This window comes from Heptranchias perlo, chromosome 19, assembly GCF_035084215.1.
Source record: "Heptranchias perlo isolate sHepPer1 chromosome 19, sHepPer1.hap1, whole genome shotgun sequence".
Lineage (NCBI taxonomy): Eukaryota > Metazoa > Chordata > Chondrichthyes > Hexanchiformes > Hexanchidae > Heptranchias > Heptranchias perlo.
Genome location: NC_090343.1, coordinates 9,666,824 through 9,689,347, shown reverse-complemented (window position 1 = coordinate 9,689,347; position 22,524 = coordinate 9,666,824). Strand labels below are relative to the sequence as shown.

At 46.0% G+C, this 22,524-nt stretch overlaps 1 protein-coding gene across 7 annotated transcripts in view; it reads right to left on the bottom strand.

Annotated features, from left to right (window-relative positions):
• The window catches only part of LOC137335138 (PHD finger protein 20-like), a 58,773-nt gene that overhangs the window by 12,674 nt on the left and 23,575 nt on the right, over nt 1-22,524 (bottom strand). For 2 of the 7 annotated variants that reach the window (XM_068000267.1, XM_068000269.1), the window contains exons 8-14: nt 21,827-21,982; nt 13,691-13,879; nt 11,875-11,934; nt 10,114-10,395; nt 6,985-7,197; nt 6,283-6,375; nt 1,905-2,075 (exon numbers count right to left, since the gene is read on the bottom strand). In XM_068000267.1, coding sequence (XP_067856368.1) covers nt 1,905-2,075; nt 6,283-6,375; nt 6,985-7,197; nt 10,114-10,395; nt 11,875-11,934; nt 13,691-13,879; nt 21,827-21,982 — 1,164 coding nt within the window. The remainder of the gene's footprint in view (nt 1-1,904; nt 2,076-6,282; nt 6,376-6,984; nt 7,198-10,113; nt 10,396-11,874; nt 11,935-13,690; nt 13,880-21,826; nt 21,983-22,524) is intronic. The other 5 variants (XM_068000272.1, XM_068000273.1, XM_068000268.1 and 2 more) reach the window with 4 other exon arrangements.

Genomic DNA, 22,524 nt, shown 5'->3' with positions numbered 1-22,524 from the left:
ACTCTGGCCTCTTGTACACCCCCCATTTTCCCCACAATCTTCAGCCACCCAGGTCACATTCTCTGGAATTGCCGCCCGTAACCTCTCCACCTCCCTCAGGACCCTCCTAAAAACCCTCCCCTTTGGTCACTCTTTGTAACCTCTCCTATGGCCCGGCCTCTCTTTCCCTTGTGCCTCCATGAAGCACCGTGAGCCACATCTCTACACTGAAGGCTCTACATAAGTGTAAGTTGTTGGTGGTGGAACTGCAGAACCTCCAGATTTGTGTGTCAATTTTTACTGAAGAATTCCTGTTGCTTTTCTCCACTGGCATTGTTTACCCCCCCCCCCCAAAACCCCCTGTCAATTTTTACCCTTTTCTGCCATTTTGTCATCATGGTAAAAACTAGATTTTTTTTTAATTAGTGATCTGGACTTGACTTTGATTTCTAATTTGTGATCCCCAAATACTCACATTTTCCATGAATTTAGATTTCTGCTGATTCCAAACTGCAGTCATCTTTGCTTGTCCCAAATGACACTAATACTGTTTTTGTTTTAAACTGTGTAACAACTCCACCCCTGCACCGCCCCCCCCCACCAAATTACCAATGACCATTTCAGCCTTCCCCCACCCCAGTTTTTACCCACTTTTCAATCCCAAAAGCTTGCTAGCAAAGTTCTTTTCAAAAACAGAAACGATTTGATGAATATTGCAGTGTAATTTTCCTACATTACAACAGCGAAATACACTTAAAAAAAAAGTACTTCATTAGCTGTAAAGTGCTTTGGGATGTCCTGAGGTCACGAAAGATGCAAGACTTTCTTTGTTTCTACATGCGAAACGCAAAGACTAAAAGGGAACAACTGACCCAGGTTGACTCGTGTGTATGTTAGGTTATAAAATGGATAAACTGGTTAACCACCAGAGCTCTTGAGATTTGCAAGAATGACAGGCACTGCTGGTCATGCAGAAGCTGGTGTTTCTACCTGTCTGGTATCTCTGAAGGGTGCAGCAGGGAGCTGTGGTGTACAGCTCCCATGTGCTACCATCAAGTTTTGAAGAATGCATCCTTTCTTTAAATTACACAGCTTTTCTCAGTAATTGACTGCAAATTATTTCTCAATTAATTCACAAAAATTATATTGCCAATCCCTCCGTTAAATTACAGACCACATCACACTTCCAGGTATTCATTACAGTACATATTCTATATATAGATCATCTAAACCCGTCAACTAGATTATAAGGTTGTAATCACGTCCACATATTCATTGTTCTCTATATAATTGCAATCCCATAATAACCCACACAGCTCGATGTATTCCTTACATTACATAGAATGTACAGCACCGAAACAGGCCATTCGGCCCAACATGTCTATGCCGGTGTTTAGGCTCCCCACAAGCCTCCTCCCTCCCTACTTCATCTAAACCTATCAGCATATCCTTCTATTCCTTTCTCCCCCATGTGTTTATCTAATGTCCCCTTAAACGTATCTATGCTAGTCGCCTCAACTACTCCCTTGTGGTAGCAAGTTCCACATTCTAACCACTCTCTGGGTAGAGAAGTTTCTCCTGAATTCCCTATTGGATTTATTGGTGACTATCTTATATTTACGGCCCCCAGTTCTGGTCTCCCCCGCAAGTGGAAACATCTTCTCTACGTCTACCCTATCAAACGATTTCATAATCTTAAAGACCTCTATCTGGTCACCCCTCAGCCTTCTCATTCAACTGTGACTGCACTTCAAAGTACATCATTGGCTGTTAAGCGCTTTGGGACGTCACGAGGCCGTGAAAGGCTTTACATAAATGCAAGTTCTTTCTATTCCAGAGTACTTTTAAAACAAGCAAAGTAGGACACCCAGCATTACTGTATTTTGGAGAGAATGTCGAAAAAGAAAAAAAATCAGATCACCAACCGTCAAATTTCAGTCCTTCCATGTAGTATCCAGAGTCAGAACTGCGTAAGGATGTGTATTTATGGGAGAAGGGAAATTTGTAAGAGGAGGAAGATCTGGTTGAAGGGAATGTGGATTTTTTAGGTGGGAAATCTCTGGAGACATCTATGTTCTCTTCACTGCCAGAAAACTCTGCGATCAAAGAATTCAAAGATGTCAGCACAATCTTTCCGACAACATTGTACAAACTGGGCCGAAGCAAAACAGGCGCAAAGAAAACCAAGGGAAAAACGCGCTGTTTAAGTTAAAGGTTTATAAACAGGGCGACGGCACGTGCGTCCAAGCTCGAATGCGGCGCGGTAGAACGGCAGGTATCACGCACGCGAGGAACACCGCTCAGAATGGCTCCTTCCGGGTGAGGCACCGAGCAGAGGCTGGGCTTTATAAAGGACACGGCGGGAGGAAGAGGGGAGAAAATCGGGGAGCGGATTCTCGCGCGTTCCTCCCGGCTTCAGCTTTAAAAGCAGCGTCGGCAGAGGCCCCGAGAATGGAGTGGTTGCCTGCTCTATTGGCTAAGTCACAGGAAAAAAAAGCACACACATCCCTGCTGGGGACGTACACTTAGTTAACAGAAAACTGTTATCCAACAGAGCTCCTGATTAACGCGCGATGCTTTTCTCCAATATCTCGGAAACAGTCACTTTTTTTTTTGAATCATGTCATCTTAAAGCTTTGCCCACACCTTAAGATTGCCCAGCTTCACGTCTCTCTCTCCACCCACCCCCCACGTTACCACACTTGCGGTCCAGTTCCACGCCCATTTTACACAACTGCAGGGATCTACACATTTAACCTTTTCCCACCCATCACAAACCTGCTAATGAGATCAGACAGTGTTCTGCTAACCGTGACTAATTTAACTCGGGCATAACTATACCATTCCCCTCGCTTTGGTTTGAACAATCTTTCACAGTAACATAACATTTTTTGAATTCTTTTACTTTGTGAAATTTGTGCTTATCAAGGTGACGCAATCATTTTTTAATCACCCAGTGTCGAACCTACGGAGCAAAGCTTCCTCTACACCGCACAAACAGCATGCTTTGATTGCAGGCATGAGAGGGTGTATCTTACAGCCAGCAGAGAGGGTAAACTTTCATCCCCTCCACGTTGGGAGGATTTCAAATCCCAGGGGTGAAAAGGGGGGTGGCCCATTACCTACTCTACCACCTAGTCACCTACAGTTTGGGAACAAGTCATCACCACTAGGAGCTGAACTGCAATACACAGAGGCAACCGCAGAGCAATCGATAAGAGTATCATTCTTGGGGCTTGTGTGACAAGATGTAGCTGGTGGAAGTGTTTGATGGTATAAACCCGGGGGACGGGGGTGAGGCGAGAAAAGGAACATCAAACCATTAAAGAGGATTATTTTCTGACCACTGCACGCAGTACAAAACGTACACACCCCGCTCTACAAAATGCACCGTTACCACCTGCCGTCAGAATAATGGCACTGCACAAATAAAGCAAATCCATATCAAAACGTCATAGGCAACGGGAGGCAGAATCTAATTTCTTTTAATCCCCAGAACCAAGAACTAAAACTACGACAGTAAACGATCGAGTTATACGTAGAAATATATTGAAGTTACAACATCCAGTCCGTGTCGGAATCTACCCTCTCCGTGAGCAAACAGTTCCAATCACATTTACCCACCCTGTTCCCAAATCCCTTCAGCCCCTTTCCCATCACCCACCTATCCAATCTGATCTTGAATGCTGACATAGTTCCTGTCTCAATCACTAAGCCTGGAAGTGAATTCCACAGCCTCGCAACTCTCTGTGTGAAGAGGTTTCTCTTGCCCTCTGCTCTAAATCTCTTACATTTAATCTTGTAAGTTATAAAGTTATAAAAACTTTTATAAATCACTTGTTAGGCCTCAGCTGCAGTATTGTGTCCAATTCTGGGCACCACGTATTTGGAAGGATGTCAAGGTCTTGGTGATTCTAGATTTGCTAGAATGGTACCAGGGATGAGGGACATCAGTTATGTGGAGAGACTGGAGAAGCTGGGGTTGTTCTCCTTAGAGCAGAGAAGGTTAAGGGGAGATTTAATAGAGGTGTTCAAAATTATAAGGGGTTTTGATAGAGTAAATAGGAAGATTTGGACTCCGGAATCAAACTTCAAAATTTGAGGACGCCGCCAAATTGGGGAGTATAGATAATACCGAGGAGGACTGCGACAAAATACAGGAAGACATTAATAAACTTGCAGAATGGGCATGTAATTGGCAAATGCATTTCAATATAGATAAGTCTGAGGTATTACATTTTGATAGGAAGAATAGGGAGGCCACATACTGCTTGGATAATAAGAGTCTAAATGGGGTAGAGGAGCAGAGGGATCTGGGGGTACAGATACACAAATCACTAAAAGTAGCGACGCAAGTTAATAAGACCATAAAAACGGCAAACCAAGCACCGGGGTTCATTTCTAGAGAGACAGAATTGAAAAGCAGTGAAATTATGTTAAACTTGTATAGAACCTTGGTTAGACCACTCTTGTAGTACTGTGAACAGTTCTGATCTCCATTATTATAAAGGATATAGAGGCACTGGAAAAGGTGCAAAAAAGATTTAATAGGATGATACCAGAACTGAGAGGTTATACCCATCAGGAAAGATTGAGGAGACAAAAGAGAAGACTGAGGGGTTATGAAAGGGTTTTATAGGTAGACGTAGAGAAGATGTTTCCACTTGCGGAGGAGACCAGAACTAGGGGCCATAAATATAAGATAGTCACTAATAAATCCAATAGGGAATTCAGGAGAAACTTCTTTACCCAGAGAGTGGTTAGAATGTGGAACTCCCTATCACCTGGAGTTGAGGTGAATTGCATAGATGCATTTAAAGGGAAGCTAGATAAGCACATGGGGGAGAAAGGAATAGAAGGATATGCTGATAGGGTTGGATGAAGTAGGGAGGGAGGAGGCTCATGTGGAGCATAAACGTGGACTTGCTGGACCGAATGGCCTGTTTCTGTGCTGTACATTCTATGCAATTCTATGTAAACTTTTTCCACTGACAGGAGGGTCGGTAATCAGAGGACACAGATTTAAAGTAATTGGCAAAAGAACCAGAGGAGCGACGAGGAGAGATCTTTTTATGCAGCGAATTGTTAAGATCTAGAATGCGCTGCCTGAAAGGGCGGTGGAAGCAGATTCAGTAGTAACTTTCAAAAGGGAATTGGATAAATATACTCTAAGGGAAAAAATTGCAGGGCTGTGGTGAAAGAGGAGGGGAGTAATTTGATAGCTCTTTCAAAGAGACGGCAGAGAGACAGTGGGCTGAAAGGCCGCCTTCTGTGCTGTATGATTCTATCTGTGGCCCCTCAATTACTGGAAGCAGTCTGCTTCTATCTACCCTGTCCCAATCTTTCTTAATTTTAAATATTTCTATCATCTCGCTTCATAATCTGCACCAGTTAGTGTACCTTTGTATTTCTATTTCCTTATTCAGGCAGCATCCTAGTAAATCTGTATTGTACCCTCTCTAGAGCCTCAATACCCTTCTTATAGTGTGGAGCCCTATACTGCACACAGTACTTTGAGATCTTACTAAATTTTTACATAGGCTCATTGTCAGCCCATGGCTTTTCTATTCTATACCACTTGTGATGAAACCTAGAGTTACATTGGATTTTTTTTTCAGAACGTTTTTTTCAACCTGAGGTGCTGCCTTTAAAGTCCTGTGAACCTGTAAACACCAAATCCCTCTGCTCTTCCACAGCACCGAGTCTACGTCCATTCAGAGTGTAATCACTGCTGTTATTTTAGTTAAAGCAAAATGCATCACCTCACACTTACGGACATTGGATTCCATCTGCCACTTTTTAGCCCATGCCCCCGTCTTACCAGTGTTCTCTTCAGGCCTTCCCCCGCCCCCTGGCCAATTTTACCCACTCCTCTTCTGAGGGCGCTGGCCGGCACAGTTCTAAAGGCAATGCCAGCCCTCCCTCCAGTAACTCACCCAAGTGGCCATTCCAGGTGCGTGAGCCTCGATAGTGACTTGGCCACCAAGGGAAGGAGGGAGGGTGCATCACAGCAGAACCCAATCCTGCGGCCCTGCTGGGACAGCAGGCGGGAGCAGCTGGTTTTACTCCTCTTGCGAGCTCAGGGACAGTGAGGCCTACTGTAGCACACCTGCAACTGCGATGGATCATGAACGAGCATAGAGCCAAGGCCAGAGGAATGAAACAAGAACTGTGCTGGTTTAAAAGGCTCAGCTTCCCAACCGGGCAGAGCATCAAGACACCGCTGATCGGTTATTTCTGTGTCTACTACCTGTGAATATTTACATATGGAAACATTTCCTACAGACGACAAAATCATCTCACCAGACTTTGACTTTTTTTTCTTTTTCTTCTTTTTCTTCAGTTTCACCTTTAGGAAATCTCGGAACTTTTTCTCCTTGCTCCTCTCTTTCATTCCTGCGCGTGATTACAGCAGAGATGCGGGGCAATTAAATTATTTTAGACTGACAGAAAACTGACTCGATAATTACTCAACTTCTCACTAGCTGGTACGTGCATGGCAGAGCATTGTCCACGGACAGCACTGCAGGCACTACACGACACACAGTCTGCAGGACCTGGCACAGTGCTGAACACGTGCAGAAATATGAGCACAATGGCAATAGGGGGATGGTACAGCACTTTACATCCATAGCCAGACAGTAGAGGAGGCACAGCAAAGTACTGCAGATAGTAAGGACATCAGAGGCAGTGAACCCGCATCTGATCACTCTGTAGTACACGTAACTGGAGCACCAGGCAGCCAACTTCTTTTATATGGAAAAATATTCCAGGGCAACAATACCACAGCAATTAGAACCAAGAGCCATTATTTAACTATAGAGAGGAAAAACAGTCAGCTGCTAATGGGTTGTAAAGTTGGTTCATCAAGGGATGCTTCTCACGGTCCATGCCTCTTTCACACAGACCTTTTGTGCTTGCCATAACATTTTAGATAGAACAGGACAAACACAGTCCCTTGAACACTGGCGTGATTCTTGGTGTGCGTGCTCCACTCGTCCTTACCACTTTCTGTGAAGCCCCTTTCCCGGTCTTGCAGCTTCCGATGAGACCTCTCCATCTGGTTGTCCTTGCTCTTCTCTCGGAGAGACGGCCTGGACTGTGCAGGTATGTCGAGGGAAGATGGCGCCGATATCCGTCTCTTCTCATTCAGCTTTGCAGCTCTCAGGTCAGCGCTGGAGGGCTGTGAATCCCGATGAGACACGTGTTGATTCGCATCTGGAAGGGAACCACAGATACTGCAGATGAGACCTGCACTACTTACGGGGAAATAGGCGATATATGTACAAGGGAACCAAGTAAATATCCAGGTAACACAATTACTGTGTTCATACTAGACTTGTATTAGTGTATTTATAAAGTACTGGAATAGCTTGGCTCAGTGGCAATTCTCACCTCGGAGTCAGAAGGTCATTGGCTCAAGCCCCATAACCTAGGTTAACATTTCAGTGCAGTACTGAGGGAATACTGCACTGTTGGAGGTGCCGTCATTCGGATAAGACATTAAATCAAGGCCCCCTCTGTCCGTTCAGGGGATTTTAAAAAAAATCCCATGGTGGTATTCAAAGAGGAACAGGGGATTAACTGGTCATTTATCTCAAAATAGATATATATCACACACATATAAACATACACACATGCAGATTCTTCCTTACTTACTTTAATTCAAATACATTACAGGGAAAAAAAAATCACTTCAATCACTTCTTATATGATGTTCTTAATTCATTACCTCAAATCGATCCCACCACCAAAGACAGACCTGTATTTCACTGTTATTACAAAGCTCAAAATACTCTCTCCACAGACAACCCAAGTTTGCAAGGACAAAATCTACAATCTAGTAGCATTAATAGTTTAAGGGGAGTGAGTATGAAAATCTCACACGTCCACTGTTACACTTTGCTGAAATCCTAGTGAAAGAAACACCCACAGTCCGACTGCGAGACGATTTTGCACGCCGACTGTTTGGTATTTTTCGAAAAATATCAGCGACGACACTGAATGATATACTCGCTATAGAATCTCCCAATCAAAGTACTCCTTGATCAACTCAAGGACTTCACAACTGTTAATCATTCAGTGGTCTCAATCTATACCGGCAGCAGTCAGAATCACACAGCACAGGAGGAGGCCATTCGGCCCATCGTGTCTATGCTGGCTTTTTCAAAGAGCTATCTAATTAGTCCCACTCTCCTGCTCTTTCCCCATAGCCATGCAAATTTTTCCTTTTCAAGTGTATCTCCAGTCGTCAGACTCCAAACCTGAAGAAAACTACTCCATGAAGAAGTCTATCTAACAAGATTCTGTCTGTCCAAAGTGCCTCCTGTAAGCTACAGAGTCGGGGGGAGTGGGGGGGGGGGAAGGAGAGAGGAAATATCAGCCCAGGGTCCTGTATTTGATTGCTATCCAGTGACACATACTCGAAATACAAATGTTAATAGCAGGCGAGGGCAGCTGCAGCCTCGACTGTGAAGGCCGCCCACCCCCTCAGAGTGAACAGACGACCAACACTTGTTGCCCGCGGGCACGTGAGAATGGCACTTCTGCCCCCCGCCAATGGAACCACATTGGCAAAAGAACCAGGGGGGAGATGAGGAAAATTGTGCTGCGAGTTGTCATGACCTGGAATTCACTGCCTGAAAGGGCGGTGGAAGCAGATTCAATAGTAACTTTCAAAAGGGGGTTTGGATAAAGAATCATGGAATGATACAGCACAGAGGCCTTTCAGCCCATCGTGCCTGTGCCGGCTCTTTGAGAGAGCTATCCAATTAGTCCCATTCCCCTGCTCTTTCCACATAGCCCTGTAAATGTTTTCCCTCCAAGTATTTATCCAATTCCCTTTTGAAAGTTATTATTGAATCTGCTTCCACCACCCTTTCAGGCAGCGCATTCCAGATCATAATAACTCGCTGTGTAAAAAAAATCCTCCCTGGTTCTTTTGCCAATCACCTTAAATCTGCGTCTTCTGGTTACCAACTCTTCTGCCACTGGAAACAGTTTCTCCTTATTTACTCTATAAAAACTGTTCATGATCTCCTCTTAATGTCCTCTGCTCTAAGAACAATCCCAGCTTCTACAATCTCTCCACGTAACTGAAGTCCCTCATGCCTGGTACTAGTCCAGTAAATCTCTTCTGCACCCTCTCTAAGGCCTTGACATCTTTCCTAAAGTGCGGTGCCCAGAATTGGACACAATATTCCAGCTGAAACCTAACAAGTGATTTATAAAGGTTTAGCGTAACTTCCTTGCTTTTGAACTCGATGTCTCTATTAATAAAGCCCAGGATCCCATATGCTTTTTTAACAGCCGTCTCAATTTGTCCTGCCACTTCAAAGATTTATGTACATACACCCCCAGGTCTCTCTGTTCCTGCACTCCCTTTAAAATTGTAGCACTTATTGCTTCTTCTCATTCTTCCTTCCAAAATGCATCACTTCACACTTCTCTGTGTTAAATTTCATCTGCCATGTGTCTGCCTATTTCACCAGTCTGTTTTTGTCCTCCTGAATTCTGTTACTATCCTCCTCATTATTTACTACGTTTCCGAGTTTCGTGTCATCTGCAAACTTTGAAATTATGCCCTGTATACTCAAGTGCAGTTCCTTAATATATATGAAAAAGAGCAGTGGTCCTAATACCGACCCATGGGGAACACCACTGTATACTTCCCTCCAGTCTGAAAAACAACCATTCACCACTACTCTCTACTTTCTGTCCTTTAGCCAATTTTGTATCCACGCTGCCACTGTCCCTTTAATCATGGCTTTAATTTTGCTTACAAGTCTATTATGTGGTACTTTGCTTTTTGAAAACCCTTGCACACAACATCAATCACACTACCCTCATCAACCCCCTCCGTTACTTCAAAGAACTCAATCAAATTAGTCAAACACGATTTGCCTTTAACAAATCCGCGCTGACTTTCATTTATTAGCCCAGAATTTTCCAGGCGCCGATTAATTTTGTCCCGGATTATTGTCTTTTATATACTTGAAGAGGAAAAATCTGCAGGGCTAAGGGGAAAGAGCAAGGGACTAATTGGGTAGCTCTTTCAAAGAGCCAGCGTGGGCAGGATGGGTCGAATGGCCTCCTGCTGTGCTGCGCAATTCTATTGTATGTTTCAATACTCACGCAAAGTGCCCGATGTGGTTCGGCGTCTCTTAGGGCTGTCCAGGAGGGATTCCACCTCCGAGGCGCAGGAGCCTCGTGTCTGCATGCTCCTCTTGGGGGAGCTCCGATCCGGCTCCACCTTGTCCATGCCATGGTAGTACTTCATGTGATAGTGCAGCATCTTGGCTTTGCGGAAGGCCTTTGAGCACTCGGGAATCTTGCACTTAAACTTGTTGTGGTCCAGGTCGATGATCAGCGCTTTGGGTGGCAAGTGATCCTCAGGGCTCTGAGCGGTGCTCGTTACTGGGGGACGAGAGAGTTAAGAGGGCAAAAAAAAAACATAACCTTGAGTTTCTACAATTAATTGAACTTCCTTCCCCGCAATCCCACCCCCCACCCACCCCGCTCTCCCCGGTATAAAAATGAAGACACCAGCAATTCAGAGAGGAGTTAAGTAAGACAAACTAGTGACGTGCCAGGAAGACCTGCATGGCTGTTATGCTTATAGTGTCAAGCAACGCAATGCACCTGTCGGCTAGTTCAACAACACTGTCTAAAAAAAGAACATACCTAGGAGTAAGTTAAAGGCCCTGATATCATCAGAGGGATCAGACAACATTGTTACCCCAACGAGAATGAAACGTGGGGGTAGCTTACGAACTTTGTTTGAACACCAGAGCGTCGCTCGCTGCTACATCTCTGCGATGATATATACAAGTACCAAGAGCTCCCGAGGTCGATGGAAGGAGCAGGAACTGGCATGGGGTTACTACTGGAGGCCAGAGGGAGTGGACAGAAGCGAGAGAATTTTTACCCCTCCACCCGCTCAGGAAAAAAAACACGCCACACGTTTACTGTTGGGTTGCCGTTGGATTTGTTCTGAAAGCAGTTTATACCCCGTTATGCCGCATCAGTTGACAACAAAACTACAGGGCTAGTTGAGGGAGGGGCGGGGAGGAAAGAGAGAGAGAGAAAAGTTAAAAAGAATCGGACAGTGCCTGCTCCTGATCACTATCCAGTTACTCATGCTGGAAAGAGTATGCGTCCGATTGTTGGGAGACGACGATTGGGTGCGGCAGTGATGCCCTCCATGGTGCAATAGTCTGACACTCACTGTCCAGGGAAGAACCACGGTCCCCAGGAGCGGAGAAAGCTTTGGGGAACGAGGCGTGGGCAGCACACGACGTACCCGCAGAACTCGTGCTGAGGAATGTTGTACCACGTCCAGGGGAGGTGGCTGAGGGAGGGGGAAGAGGGAAAGAAACTGTAAAAACTAGTCACCTGCATGGAGGTAAATCGTTGGGTTGAGTAACACTGACCAAAAGGGGGGAAATCTCCAACCTAACTGACATCAATAGCACCCCATGCAATACACAATGGATTAGTTTTTGTTGCTAAACTGCAAAGGATCTTGTATGCAACACATGCCTTTTGCTAAGCCAACAGTACCATATTAGTTAATGCCCTTTTGCTAAGCCAATGTCACAGGAGCGCCCGAGCTCTACAACTTCTGCTGATGTGAAGTTTTGTAATTCTGAGAGTCCCAACTTTCTCTGAAATTTAATACACGACTAAATTCTTCTGTTCCCTTTTCACACAGCCCTCTACAAGCGATTTAGCAGACGAGTAAGCACATATATACACACACACACACACACACAGTCACACCCACACACGCACACACACACACACCCACCCACCCACACAGGCAAACAGGCAGACGGACGGACAGGGATGCTGCAATAGCGAGTCCTTGCTGGCCTCACTAAAACAAAAACATACAGGGTTCCCTACTGTATCTGTTTGGGTTCTGGGATCGAGGCACACGCTTCACAACAGGAGCTGAGAAGAGGAAAACAAAACAGAATTACTCGTGGGTCTTCTACACTACCAACAAGTCACTTTCCTAAAGATGGGGGTCCCGTCAGCAGGGTCCCTTCCGAAGAGGGCGGGGGTGGTGAGGAGGGCCTCACTGACAAGACCCCTTCCAAAAGGAGGTGAGGGCAGGAGGAGAGGGAGGGGGTGGTCAGCAAAACCCTTTGTCTTTCCGCTTGTTAAAAAAAAAACCTGCTAATTTTTTACTCATCGTGGCAAGAGATGTTATCGCCGAGACGTTTCCGCTTTTGGCGCCAGAGTTCGAATCCAGACGGATGGGAATTAAATCTTATCTTTCGTGGCTCTAAAGATTCTGAATGAGAACAGTTTAGAGCAGAAACTCTAATCCTGTTCCTCGGGGTGGGGTTGGGGAGGAAGCACAAGTGCACAGCACAACACTGTCCGCAGTTTTAGAGTCAACTGACGGACTCCTGCGGAGACACCGCGCAGTACGACAGCGTGCGGGACACAGAAAAGTTTACACTTACGCCACGGAGGAGGTCACCCTCTATCTCTCGAGATGGGAGGTTAACGGGGCACGATTGGGGCAGCGTGTAGGAAGCTTTATTCTGCATCCATCCCAAAATATAACAGACCCTTGGATAAACAGGTGGAATAAACATCCCACTCCCTTGATGAGCACAACATTTTTACAACATGAAAACGTAACTGAATTCAGCCTTCAAAACTACCTTGAGATTCAGCTAACTTTTACTAACTCTTTCAAGAACAAAATACTGCGGAAGCTGGAAATCTGAAGTAAAAACAGAAAATGCTGGAGGTACTCAGCAAGTCAGGCAGCATCTGTGGAGAGAGAAACAGAGATAACGTTCCAGGTTGAGGACCTTTCGTCAGAACTGGAAGAAGTTAAAGAGTTATCAGTTTTTAAGCAAGGGAAAGAGGCAGGGGGAGGGGAGAAAAGAACAAAAAGGGAAGGTCTGTGATAGGGTGCAGGGTAAGAGTGATTAAATGACAAAAGGGATGATGGTGCAAGGCAAGGAGGGCGGTAATGGGACAAGTAAAGGAACAAAAGATGGGTCTAGAGGAGCTGTAAATGGCAACAGCAGAACCATTACCAGCCCCTGCAGTCCCACAAAAAAAAATGGGAGCAGTGGTTGTGGTTTGAAGTTGTTGAAATCAATGTCGAGTCCGGAAGGCTGTAAAGTGCCGAAACGAAAGATTCTGGACTCAACACTGATTTCAGTAACTTCAGACCATAACCACTGCTCCCATTTTTTTGTGGAACCGCAGGTGCTGGTAATGGTTCTGCTTTTGCCATTTATAGCTCCTGCAAACCCACCTTTTGTTTCTTTACTTGTCCCATTACCACCCTCCTTGCCTTGTACCATCATCACTTTTGTCATTTAATTATTCCTGCCCTCCAACCTATCACAGACCTTCCCTTTTGTTCTTTCCTCCCCGCCCTCCCTCCCCCACCCTTTCCCTGGCTCTGTACCTTGCTTAAAAACTTAAACTCTTTTAACATCTTCCGGTTCTGACGAAAGGTCATCGACCTGAAACGTTAACTGTTTCTTTCTTCACAGATGCTGCCTGACTTGCTGAGCTTCTCCAGCCTTTTCTGTATTCACTTACTCTTTATTCTGCACGATAAAATATGAACACGCTGTGTTGCACGCTCCCAGTGCCTAATCACACCAACCCAGCATTTATTCTATCGGTGCACTCACTACACATGGGGCTGGAACATCCATCTCCAGCTTACCTGCTTCGCTGGAAGGATCTTTTGGCTCTGAGCTTGGCGTGGGGGAGTCCAGTTTCGCTGCTTCGTCGGTCGGGTGGTCAGGGCTGGCAACACCCTCGGGCACTGAAGCGTCGGAGGTGGCATCCGTGGAACACTGAGCTTGGTCAGCCGGAGCCTGCTGTGCCTGGGCAGGGGGATCGGAGTTCACTGCTGTGAGAAACAAACAGTCAAAACGACCTCGCACACAGTTCAGAAAATGAAGGGTACAAGTTTCACTTTCATGCAATCTCGAGTCACCTACAAACTTGGGGCTGACGTTTATTTAAGTTAGTGCAAACAATTTTTCATCAGATGGACAGTGGTGCTAAAAACTTAGTTCAGTTTTTACACCTGATCTTCTTTTACTCCAGAGTTCATGACTGTCTGAGCAGAAAGTATGACTGAAGGTCCATATAAAGAATTGCAGACAGATAGAGGCAGAATATGGGGAACAGATTAGTTGTGAGTGAAGGATCGAACCTAACAGGGCCAGTGCTTCCTAACCTTATGAATCATAGAATGATACAGCACTACGGAGGAGGCCATTCAGCCCATCGTGCCTGGCCCTTTGGAAGAACTATCCAATTCGTCCCACTCCCCTGCTCTTTCTCCATAGCCCTGAAAATTGTTCCCCTTCAATTGAGGGGAGTGGGACTAATTGGATAGCTCTTTCAAAGGGCCGGCACAGGCAAGATGGGCCGAACGGGTTCGATTATTTTCCCCATGTAGCTGTAAAAGCAGCCTGTGTATAATGAGGTATGCGCTACATATACTAATTGTCAGAGATGGGGGGCACAATGGCATGAGTTATTGTCCACCACCTCAGAACAACAACAAAGGGTGTGGTACGGACAGGGTGGTTTATATGGTGTCCACGTCAATGAGGGAGTCTTAAATATATATTACACTATCAGATTTGTGGTACAGCATGGGGTGTGGTAGAGTTGTGGTTTACCGAAGGACGTGGTGTAGTAAGGAGTGAGAGGAAACAGTCTATTTACAGACTGGACCTGTAAACTTTGGTTCCAACTGGAACATTTTAATTTTAATGGGGGGGGCGGGGGAGATAAAAGAGGTACATTCCACCGCAGATTTCTGCCGACGTTTCATCTTCGGCCAGTTTTCAGACATGAAATAAACTGGTCTCCTCCAACACCACTTCCTTGCAATTGTTAAGCTACATGCTCTGCCCCAAGTTCCTATTTCAAATACATTTTTATGTACTTTGACTAACTCTGCTTAGCCGGCAGCGGACCCCACTGTCACATCTGGACCGAATCTCCTCCCACCCCTCACCGTTTTCTCCCCATCTCTCCTGAAGAAGCGGACTCTAATGGTTTTACAAACGAGAGCCGTGAGTTCTGACGATAGGTCCCTTGGAGGGAGTGCAGCATAGGTTTACTCGAATGATACCCGGACTTCAAGGGTTAAGTTACGAGGAGAGATTACACAAATTGGGGTTGTATTCTCTAGAGTTTAGAAGGTTAAGGGGTGATCTGATCGAAGTTTATAAGATATTAAGGGGAACAGATAGGGTGGATAGAGAGAAACTATTTCCGCTGGTTGGGGATTTTAGGAGTAGGGGGCACAGTCTAAAAATTAGAGCCAGACCTTTCAGGAGTGAGATTAGAAAACATTTCTACACACAAAGGGTGGTAGAAGTTTGGAACTCTCTTCCGCAAACGGCAATTGATACTAACTCAATTGCTAAATTTAAATGTGAGATAGATAGCTTTTTGGCAACCAAAGGTATTAAGGGATATGGGCCAAAGGCAGGTATATGGAGTTAGATCACAGATCAGCCATGATCTTATCAAATGGCGGAGCAGGCACGAGGGGCTGAATGGCCTACTCCTGTTCCTATGAACTGAAACTTTAACTCGGTTTCTCTCTCCACAGACTGACCTGCTGAGCGTTTCCAGGATTTTCTGTTTTTTAAGCCACCCCGCAGTACCTTGCCCAAGCGGTCATTCTTCACGTGTGAGCTGGACAATGAGTGCGGACAGGTTATTTGGCTACGGGGGGCATCATTGTCAATCGTGGTCATTTTCCACGTGCACATTCCAGCAGGAGTTCATCATAAGAGTGAGGGGTGCTCTCACCGAAACAAATAAAATTCTTAGAGGCCGTTTCCCCTGGCTGGAGTCTAGAACTAGGGGGTATACTCTCGAGATAAGGGGTCGACCATTTAGGACTGAGATGAAGAAAAATTTCTTCACTCAGAGGGTTGTGAATCTTTGGAATTCTCTAACCCAGAGGGCTGTGGATGCTCAGTTGTTGAGCATATTCATAGAAACATAGAAAATAGGAGCAGGAGTAGGCCATTCGGCCCTTCGAGCCTGCTCCGCCATTCAATATGATCATGGCTGATCCTCTATCTCAATACCATATTCCCGCTCTCTCCCCATACCCCTTGATGCCTTTTGTGTCTAGAAATCTATCCAGCTCCTTAAATATATTCAGTGACTTGGCCTCCACAGCCTTCTGTGGTAGAGAATTCCACAGGTTCAGCACCCTCTGAGTGAAGAAATTTCTCCTCATCTCAGTCCTAAATGTCCTACCCTGTATCCTGCGACTGTGACCCCTCATCCTAGACCCCCCCAGCCAGGGGAAACATCCTCCCTGCTTCCAGTCTGTCTAGCTCGGTCAGAATTTTATATGTTTCAACGAGATAAAAGATCGAGAGCGATAGATTTTTGGACTCTAGGGGAATCAAGGGGTATGCGGATCGGGCAGAAGATCAATCATGATCTTATTGAATGGCGGAGCAGGCTCGAGGGGCCATGTGGCCTACGCCTGCTCCCATTTCTTATATTCTTATGAGTCACTGAATAGCAAGCAGTTGCCCGTAGACTTTCTACTGGGTTTTGCGCGGCAAGTTACTGTCAGCGGGAGATTCAAACAGCGCGGCCCCCTCTACAGGGCATCTGGGACCTGCGTGAACAGGGCAAGCGACTGTGTGTCTCCTTAACTAATCAGATTGAAGAATCGTTAATGAACACCGCAGAGTCTGAACCAGGAAGTGTAAGTTAGAATAGTGAATTCAATGTCAAATCAGGTACAGAAAGCGAAGTAGAGAGGGAAAGAAAGATTGTATTGAGAGAGAGAGAGAGAGAGAGAGAGAGAGAGAGAAAGAAAAAAAGAGAAAGAGACAGAAAAAGACAGAAAATAGTTTTTAAAAAAAAACACACATTTTTAACAAATCTCCAATAACAATTAAAAGCTGAAGGAATGAGACTCCACAACTGTGAAAGTTAATTTTCCTGGCATAATTCCACTCCATCCGTTCGCCCCACCGCACAACCCAGGGGGTATTGAGGACAACAGTAGCCTCCCTTCCCCACCATAGCTCCACCCTTGCTGAGATAAGCTAACTCAACATCAAGCAGGAATGGAAACCTGGGACTTTCCTCGTCTGCACGGTCCAGTTTTAAGCTGGGCTGTGCATCTACCAACTGAACCAGAGGGAGAGAATTGTTTGAGACTAGCCTGGCACTCGGTGCTTTCTAAAGTGCAAGCTTTGAATGGACATCAGGAAGTATTTCTTCACACAGAGGTATCAAAGAGTTGGAAGGGCTTGCCAGGGCGGACGGTCAAGGTCAGAATACTAGACTCATTTAAGAAACAGCTGGATGTCATAAAGTTGGGGGGGACTCTGGGATTGATGTTCTGAAAGGATAAGATCAAATGGCTGGGTGGCAAAGCCAATCTTGTGATCAGGACTGTTAAGAGAGCCCTGTGTGGGTTAGACGCAAGTCTTCTCTATCTTTTTTTTTATTTGTTCACAGGATGTGGGCGTCGCTGGCGAGGCCAGCATTTATTGCCCATCCCTAATTGCCCTCGAGAAGGTGGTGGTGAGCCGCCTTCTTGAACCGCTGCAGTCCGTGTGGTGACGGTTCTCCCACAGTGCTGTTAGGAAGGGAGTTCCAGGATTTTGACCCAGCGACAATGAAGGAACTGCGATATATTTCCAAGTCGGGATGGTGTGTGACTTGGAGGGGAACGTGCAGGTGGTGTTGTTCCCATGCGCCTGCTGCTCTTGTCCTTCTAGATGGTCGAGGTCGCGGGTTTGGGAGGTGCTGTCGAAGAAGCCTTGGCGAGTTGCTGCAGTGCATCCTGTGGATGGTACACACTGCAGCCACAGTGCGCCGGTGGTGAAGGGAGTGAACGTTTAGGGTGGTGGATGGGGTGCCAATCAAGCGGGCTGCTTTATCTTGGATGGTGTCGAGCTTCTTGAGTGTTGTTGGAGCTGCACTCATCCAGGCAAGTGGAGAGTATTCCGTCACACTCCTGACTTGTGCCTTGTTGATGGTGGAAAGGCTTTGGGGAGTCAGGAAGTGAGTCACTCGCCGCAGAATACCCAGCCTCTGACCTGCTCTCGTAGCCACAGTATTTATATGGCTGGTCCAGTTAAGTTTCTGGTCAATGGTGACTCTCAGGATGTTGATGGTGGGGGATTCGGCGATGGTAATGCCGTTGAATGTCAAGGGGAGGTGGTTGGACTCTCTCTTGTTGGAGATGGTCATTGCCTGGCACTTATCTGGCACGAATGTTACTTGCCACTTATGAGCCCAAGCCTGGATGTTGTCCAGGTCTTGCTGCATGTGGGCTCGGACTGCTTCATTATTTGAGGGGTTGCGAATGGAACTGAACACTGCAATCATCAGCGAACATCCCCATTTCTGACCTTATGATGGAGGGAAGGTCATTGATGAAGCAGCTGAAGATGGTTGGGCCAAGGACACTGCCCTGAGGAACTCCTGCAGCAATGTCCTGGGGCTGAGATGATTGGCCTCCAACAACCACTACCATCTTCCTTTGTGCTAGGTATGACTCCAGCCACTGGAGAGTTTTCCCCCTGATTCCCATTGACTTTAATTTTACTGGGACTCCTTGGTGCCACACTCGGTCAAATGCTGCCTTGATGTCAAGGGCAGTCACTCTCACCTCAACTCTGGAATTCAGCTCTTTTGTCCATGTTTGGACCAAGGCCGTAATGAGGTCTGGAGCCGAGTGGTCCTGGCGGAACCCAAACTGAGCATCGGTGAGCAGGTTATTGGTGAGTAAGTGCCGCTTGATAGCACTGTCGACAACACCTTCCATCACTTTGCTGATGATTGAGAGTAGACTGATGGGGCGGTAATTGGCCGGATTGGATTTGTCCTGCTTTTTGTGGACAGGACATACCTGGGCAATTTTCCACATTGTCGGGTAGATGCCAGTGTTGTAGCTGTACTGGAACAGCTTGGCTAGAGGCGCAGCTAGTTCTGGAGCACAAGTCTTCAGCACTACAGCTGGGATGTTGTCGGGGCCCATAGCCTTTGCTGTATCCAGTGCACTCAGCCGTTTCGTGATATCACGAGGAGTGAATTGAATTGGCCGAAGACTGGCTTCCGTGATGGTGGGGATATCGGGAGGAGGCCGAGATGGATCATCCACTCGGCACTTCTGGCTGAAGATGGTTGCAAACGCTTCAGCCTTGTCTTTTGCACTCACGTGCTGGACTCCGCCATCATTGAGGATGGGGATGTTTGCAGAGCCTCCTCCTCCCATTAGTCGTTTAATTGTCCACCACCATTCACGACTGGTTAACATACTGTACTTTAGTTAACATACTGTACTTTTAATCTATTTTTGCAATGATTAAATACATTAATGCATTTAGAGAGGGCCAGAATTTAACATGAGCAGCGAGCAATTGTTCGTTCGACGTGCACTTGCCCGTAGACTTTCTACTGGGTTTTGCGCGGCAAGTCACCGTCAGTGTGAGATTCAAACAGCGCGGCCCCCTCTACAGGGCATCTGGGACCTGTGTGAACAGGGCAAGCAACTGTATGTCTCCTTAACCAATCAGATTGAAGAATCGTTAATGAACACTGCAGAGTCTGAACCAGGAAGTGTAAGTTCGAACAGTGAATTCAATGTCAAATCAGGTACAGAAAGCAAAATAAAGAGAGGGAAAGAAAGATTGTATTGAGAGAGAGAGAGAGAAAAAATAGTTTTAAAAAATATCACATTTTTAAAAAATCTCCAATAACAATTAAAAGCTGAAGGAATGAGACTCCACAATTGTGAAAGTTAATTTTCACTGCCAGAGAGATTATTTGGCAGTAATTAAGACTCATCACATCATTAAAAGGGTACTTAGACTGAAATGGACAAGCCCTAACTTTTTATGGTGAGTTTAGTCCGTATCTACGATGTCAGTACAGGAACTTCACGCTGTTCAATACACTTGAATGGGGAGCCAGTCGGCGAGATGCCGTTCTCCTGCAGTTTATGGAGGGGCAGCGCATCTCGGACAGCAACTTCCGGATTTTTGCGTTTAACTGCACATCTCCGCTTGCAGGAAGTTGCTGTCCGATTTGCGCATAAATAACGTTGAACGCTGTTAGCCTCACCGTTATTTTCACAGCAAAATCCGGCCCATAGTTTTACATCGAGTCTACAGCGCAGAAACAGGCCATTCAGCCCAACTGGTCCATGCCAGCATTTATCCTCCATACAAGCCTCCCCTCACCCCTCTTCATCTAACCCTATCAGTATATCCTTCTATTCCTTTCTCCCTCATGTGTTTATCCAGCTTCCCCTTAAATGCATCGATACCATTCGCCTCAACCACTCCTTGTGGTAGCACGTTCCACATTCTTACATATTTTTTTAAACAATATTTCATTCAATGTTGCAATTTAAAGTTTCAAATCAAACAATATTTCATTCAATATTGCAGTTTAAGGTTTCAAATCAATCCAATCAGACTGAGCTGTGAAGAACGCTACAGGGAGAGTGGCTTTTCCTACACCAGTTAACTGGGCAAATACCTTGCAGCCTTGTTATACTGAACATTATAGAGCGCAATCAGCTGTGACAAACCCGTCGTTCCCCCTGAAGTTAGTGGGAGCTATTGATGGAACTGCTACAATAATTACTTATCTCTCTCTCCCCTTCAATTCCACTGATTAAACTCACACATCCTGCTAGCTCAAGTTCAATTGGTGAATCTGAGGCGAACAACCGATGATATTTAAGAACAACTTGCATTTATATAGCGCCTTTAACATAGTAAAACCTTCCAAGGCGCTTCACAGGAGCATAATCAGATAAAGATTTGTCACCGAGCCACATTAGGAGATATCAGGACAGGTGACAAAAGCTGAGTCAAAGAGGTAGGTTTTAAGGAGCGTCTGAAAGGAGAGAGAAGTAGAGAGGCGGAGAGGTTTAGGGAGGGAATTCCAGCGCTTAGGGCCTTGGCAGCTGAAGGCACGGCCGCCAGTGGTGGAGCGATTAAAATCGGGGATGCACAAGAGGCCAGAACTGGAAGAAAAGCAGCGTCTGGTGTTGCACGAAGTGTGTTCTCGAGGCTGTGATTGTGCTCGGAGTGCAGACTGAGTGGTGTAATTGCTGACTGTCCTCGTGAGGCTGTGGCCAAATGCTGGCAGATGCCAGTCGCATCAGCTTCCCAACATTAGGAGTTCAACTATTTTGCCACATAGATCTTCGCTGCAAGAGAACTGTAAAAACAGCCATTGTACAACGAGGCATGTGCAGTACAGACTGATTCTCAGCGTTAAGAGAACACGAACCATTTAAGAGCCATCCTGCAGCACACTGCAGTAAGAAGGGATGTGGCATGGATTGGATGATTTATATGTTCAGCATCCAGGGTGCAATCACAGCACGACTTTAGAATCTGGCGATCGCAGCATTATCTTGGATTCCATCAGTTTCCTTATAACCGGCTTCCTTTGTTCACATTCTAATATTAAATGGAGCCCCGACAATGCAATCGTTACTGTATAAACTTAAAAGTTCGCTCAAAACTTCTAGGCACATTCATTATACCAAGGCTAAGCGCAACATTTCTGAGAAAACAGATACACAAGAGTGTGCCTGGGGTGATTCCCCCTGTAATATCTCTTTCTTATGGACGGAGGGCAGAATGGGATAAATACCAGGCTCTGTTTAGCACCTCCCTAAAACACTACTGAGATCAAGAATACACTTAAACACTGAAAGGCAGGACAGGCTCGTACTCTACCATGTTTTTTTTTGCTTACTGCCTCCTTCGCACAGCAAGAAAACAAGCTCTTTTCTATAAGGAAATGATCAGAACTTCACCTTCCTTGGCTTTTTCCTGGTCCTTTGTCCTGCTCCGAGACTCTGCTCCCTCACCCGGGGCGCCAGTGGATGACGAGTTGCTGTCACCGGAAGCTAGGCGCAGAGACCGCCTTCTGTTCTGGCCCTGACCTCGGGTGTCCATGGGCTGCCTCTGGTCTGCACAAACACGCGAAGCAAAGCACACATCAGTTATTCAAGTACACTACTCCCGCCCCCCACCCCCCTACCTGCCCGCTTCCCGGTGGGAGATTATCGAGCACAATGTCATTTCCACAAATGTAGTGTCAACGGCATCAGAAGACATTATCGCTACTGAGATGACTTAAGCTGCCACTGTCCCACAAGGATATATGGGAGGGAGGGAGGGAGGGAGGGGGAAAGGTGTCATTTTTAAAAATGCAGTGATGTGGGGCACGCTCACAATTAATACCATGGATTGGTGGGATGGAGATTTATGTCTCTGACTGCTGTGTCACTAGGTTCCTGTATCTCAGCCAAGTCACTTGGGCACACCAGCGAGGGGTAACATCGGAGTGTGCAGGAATCACACCCAAGCAGGGAGTCAACACCTTCAGCGGTAGAGAAAGGGGTGGGGAAAAAAAGAACCTTTCTTCCCCTTCTGCTTCTGCTTTTTAAAAAAAAAATACATGTAAAAGATTGCCCCACATCCCCTCTGGCCAAGAGGACAGCCTCCTTCC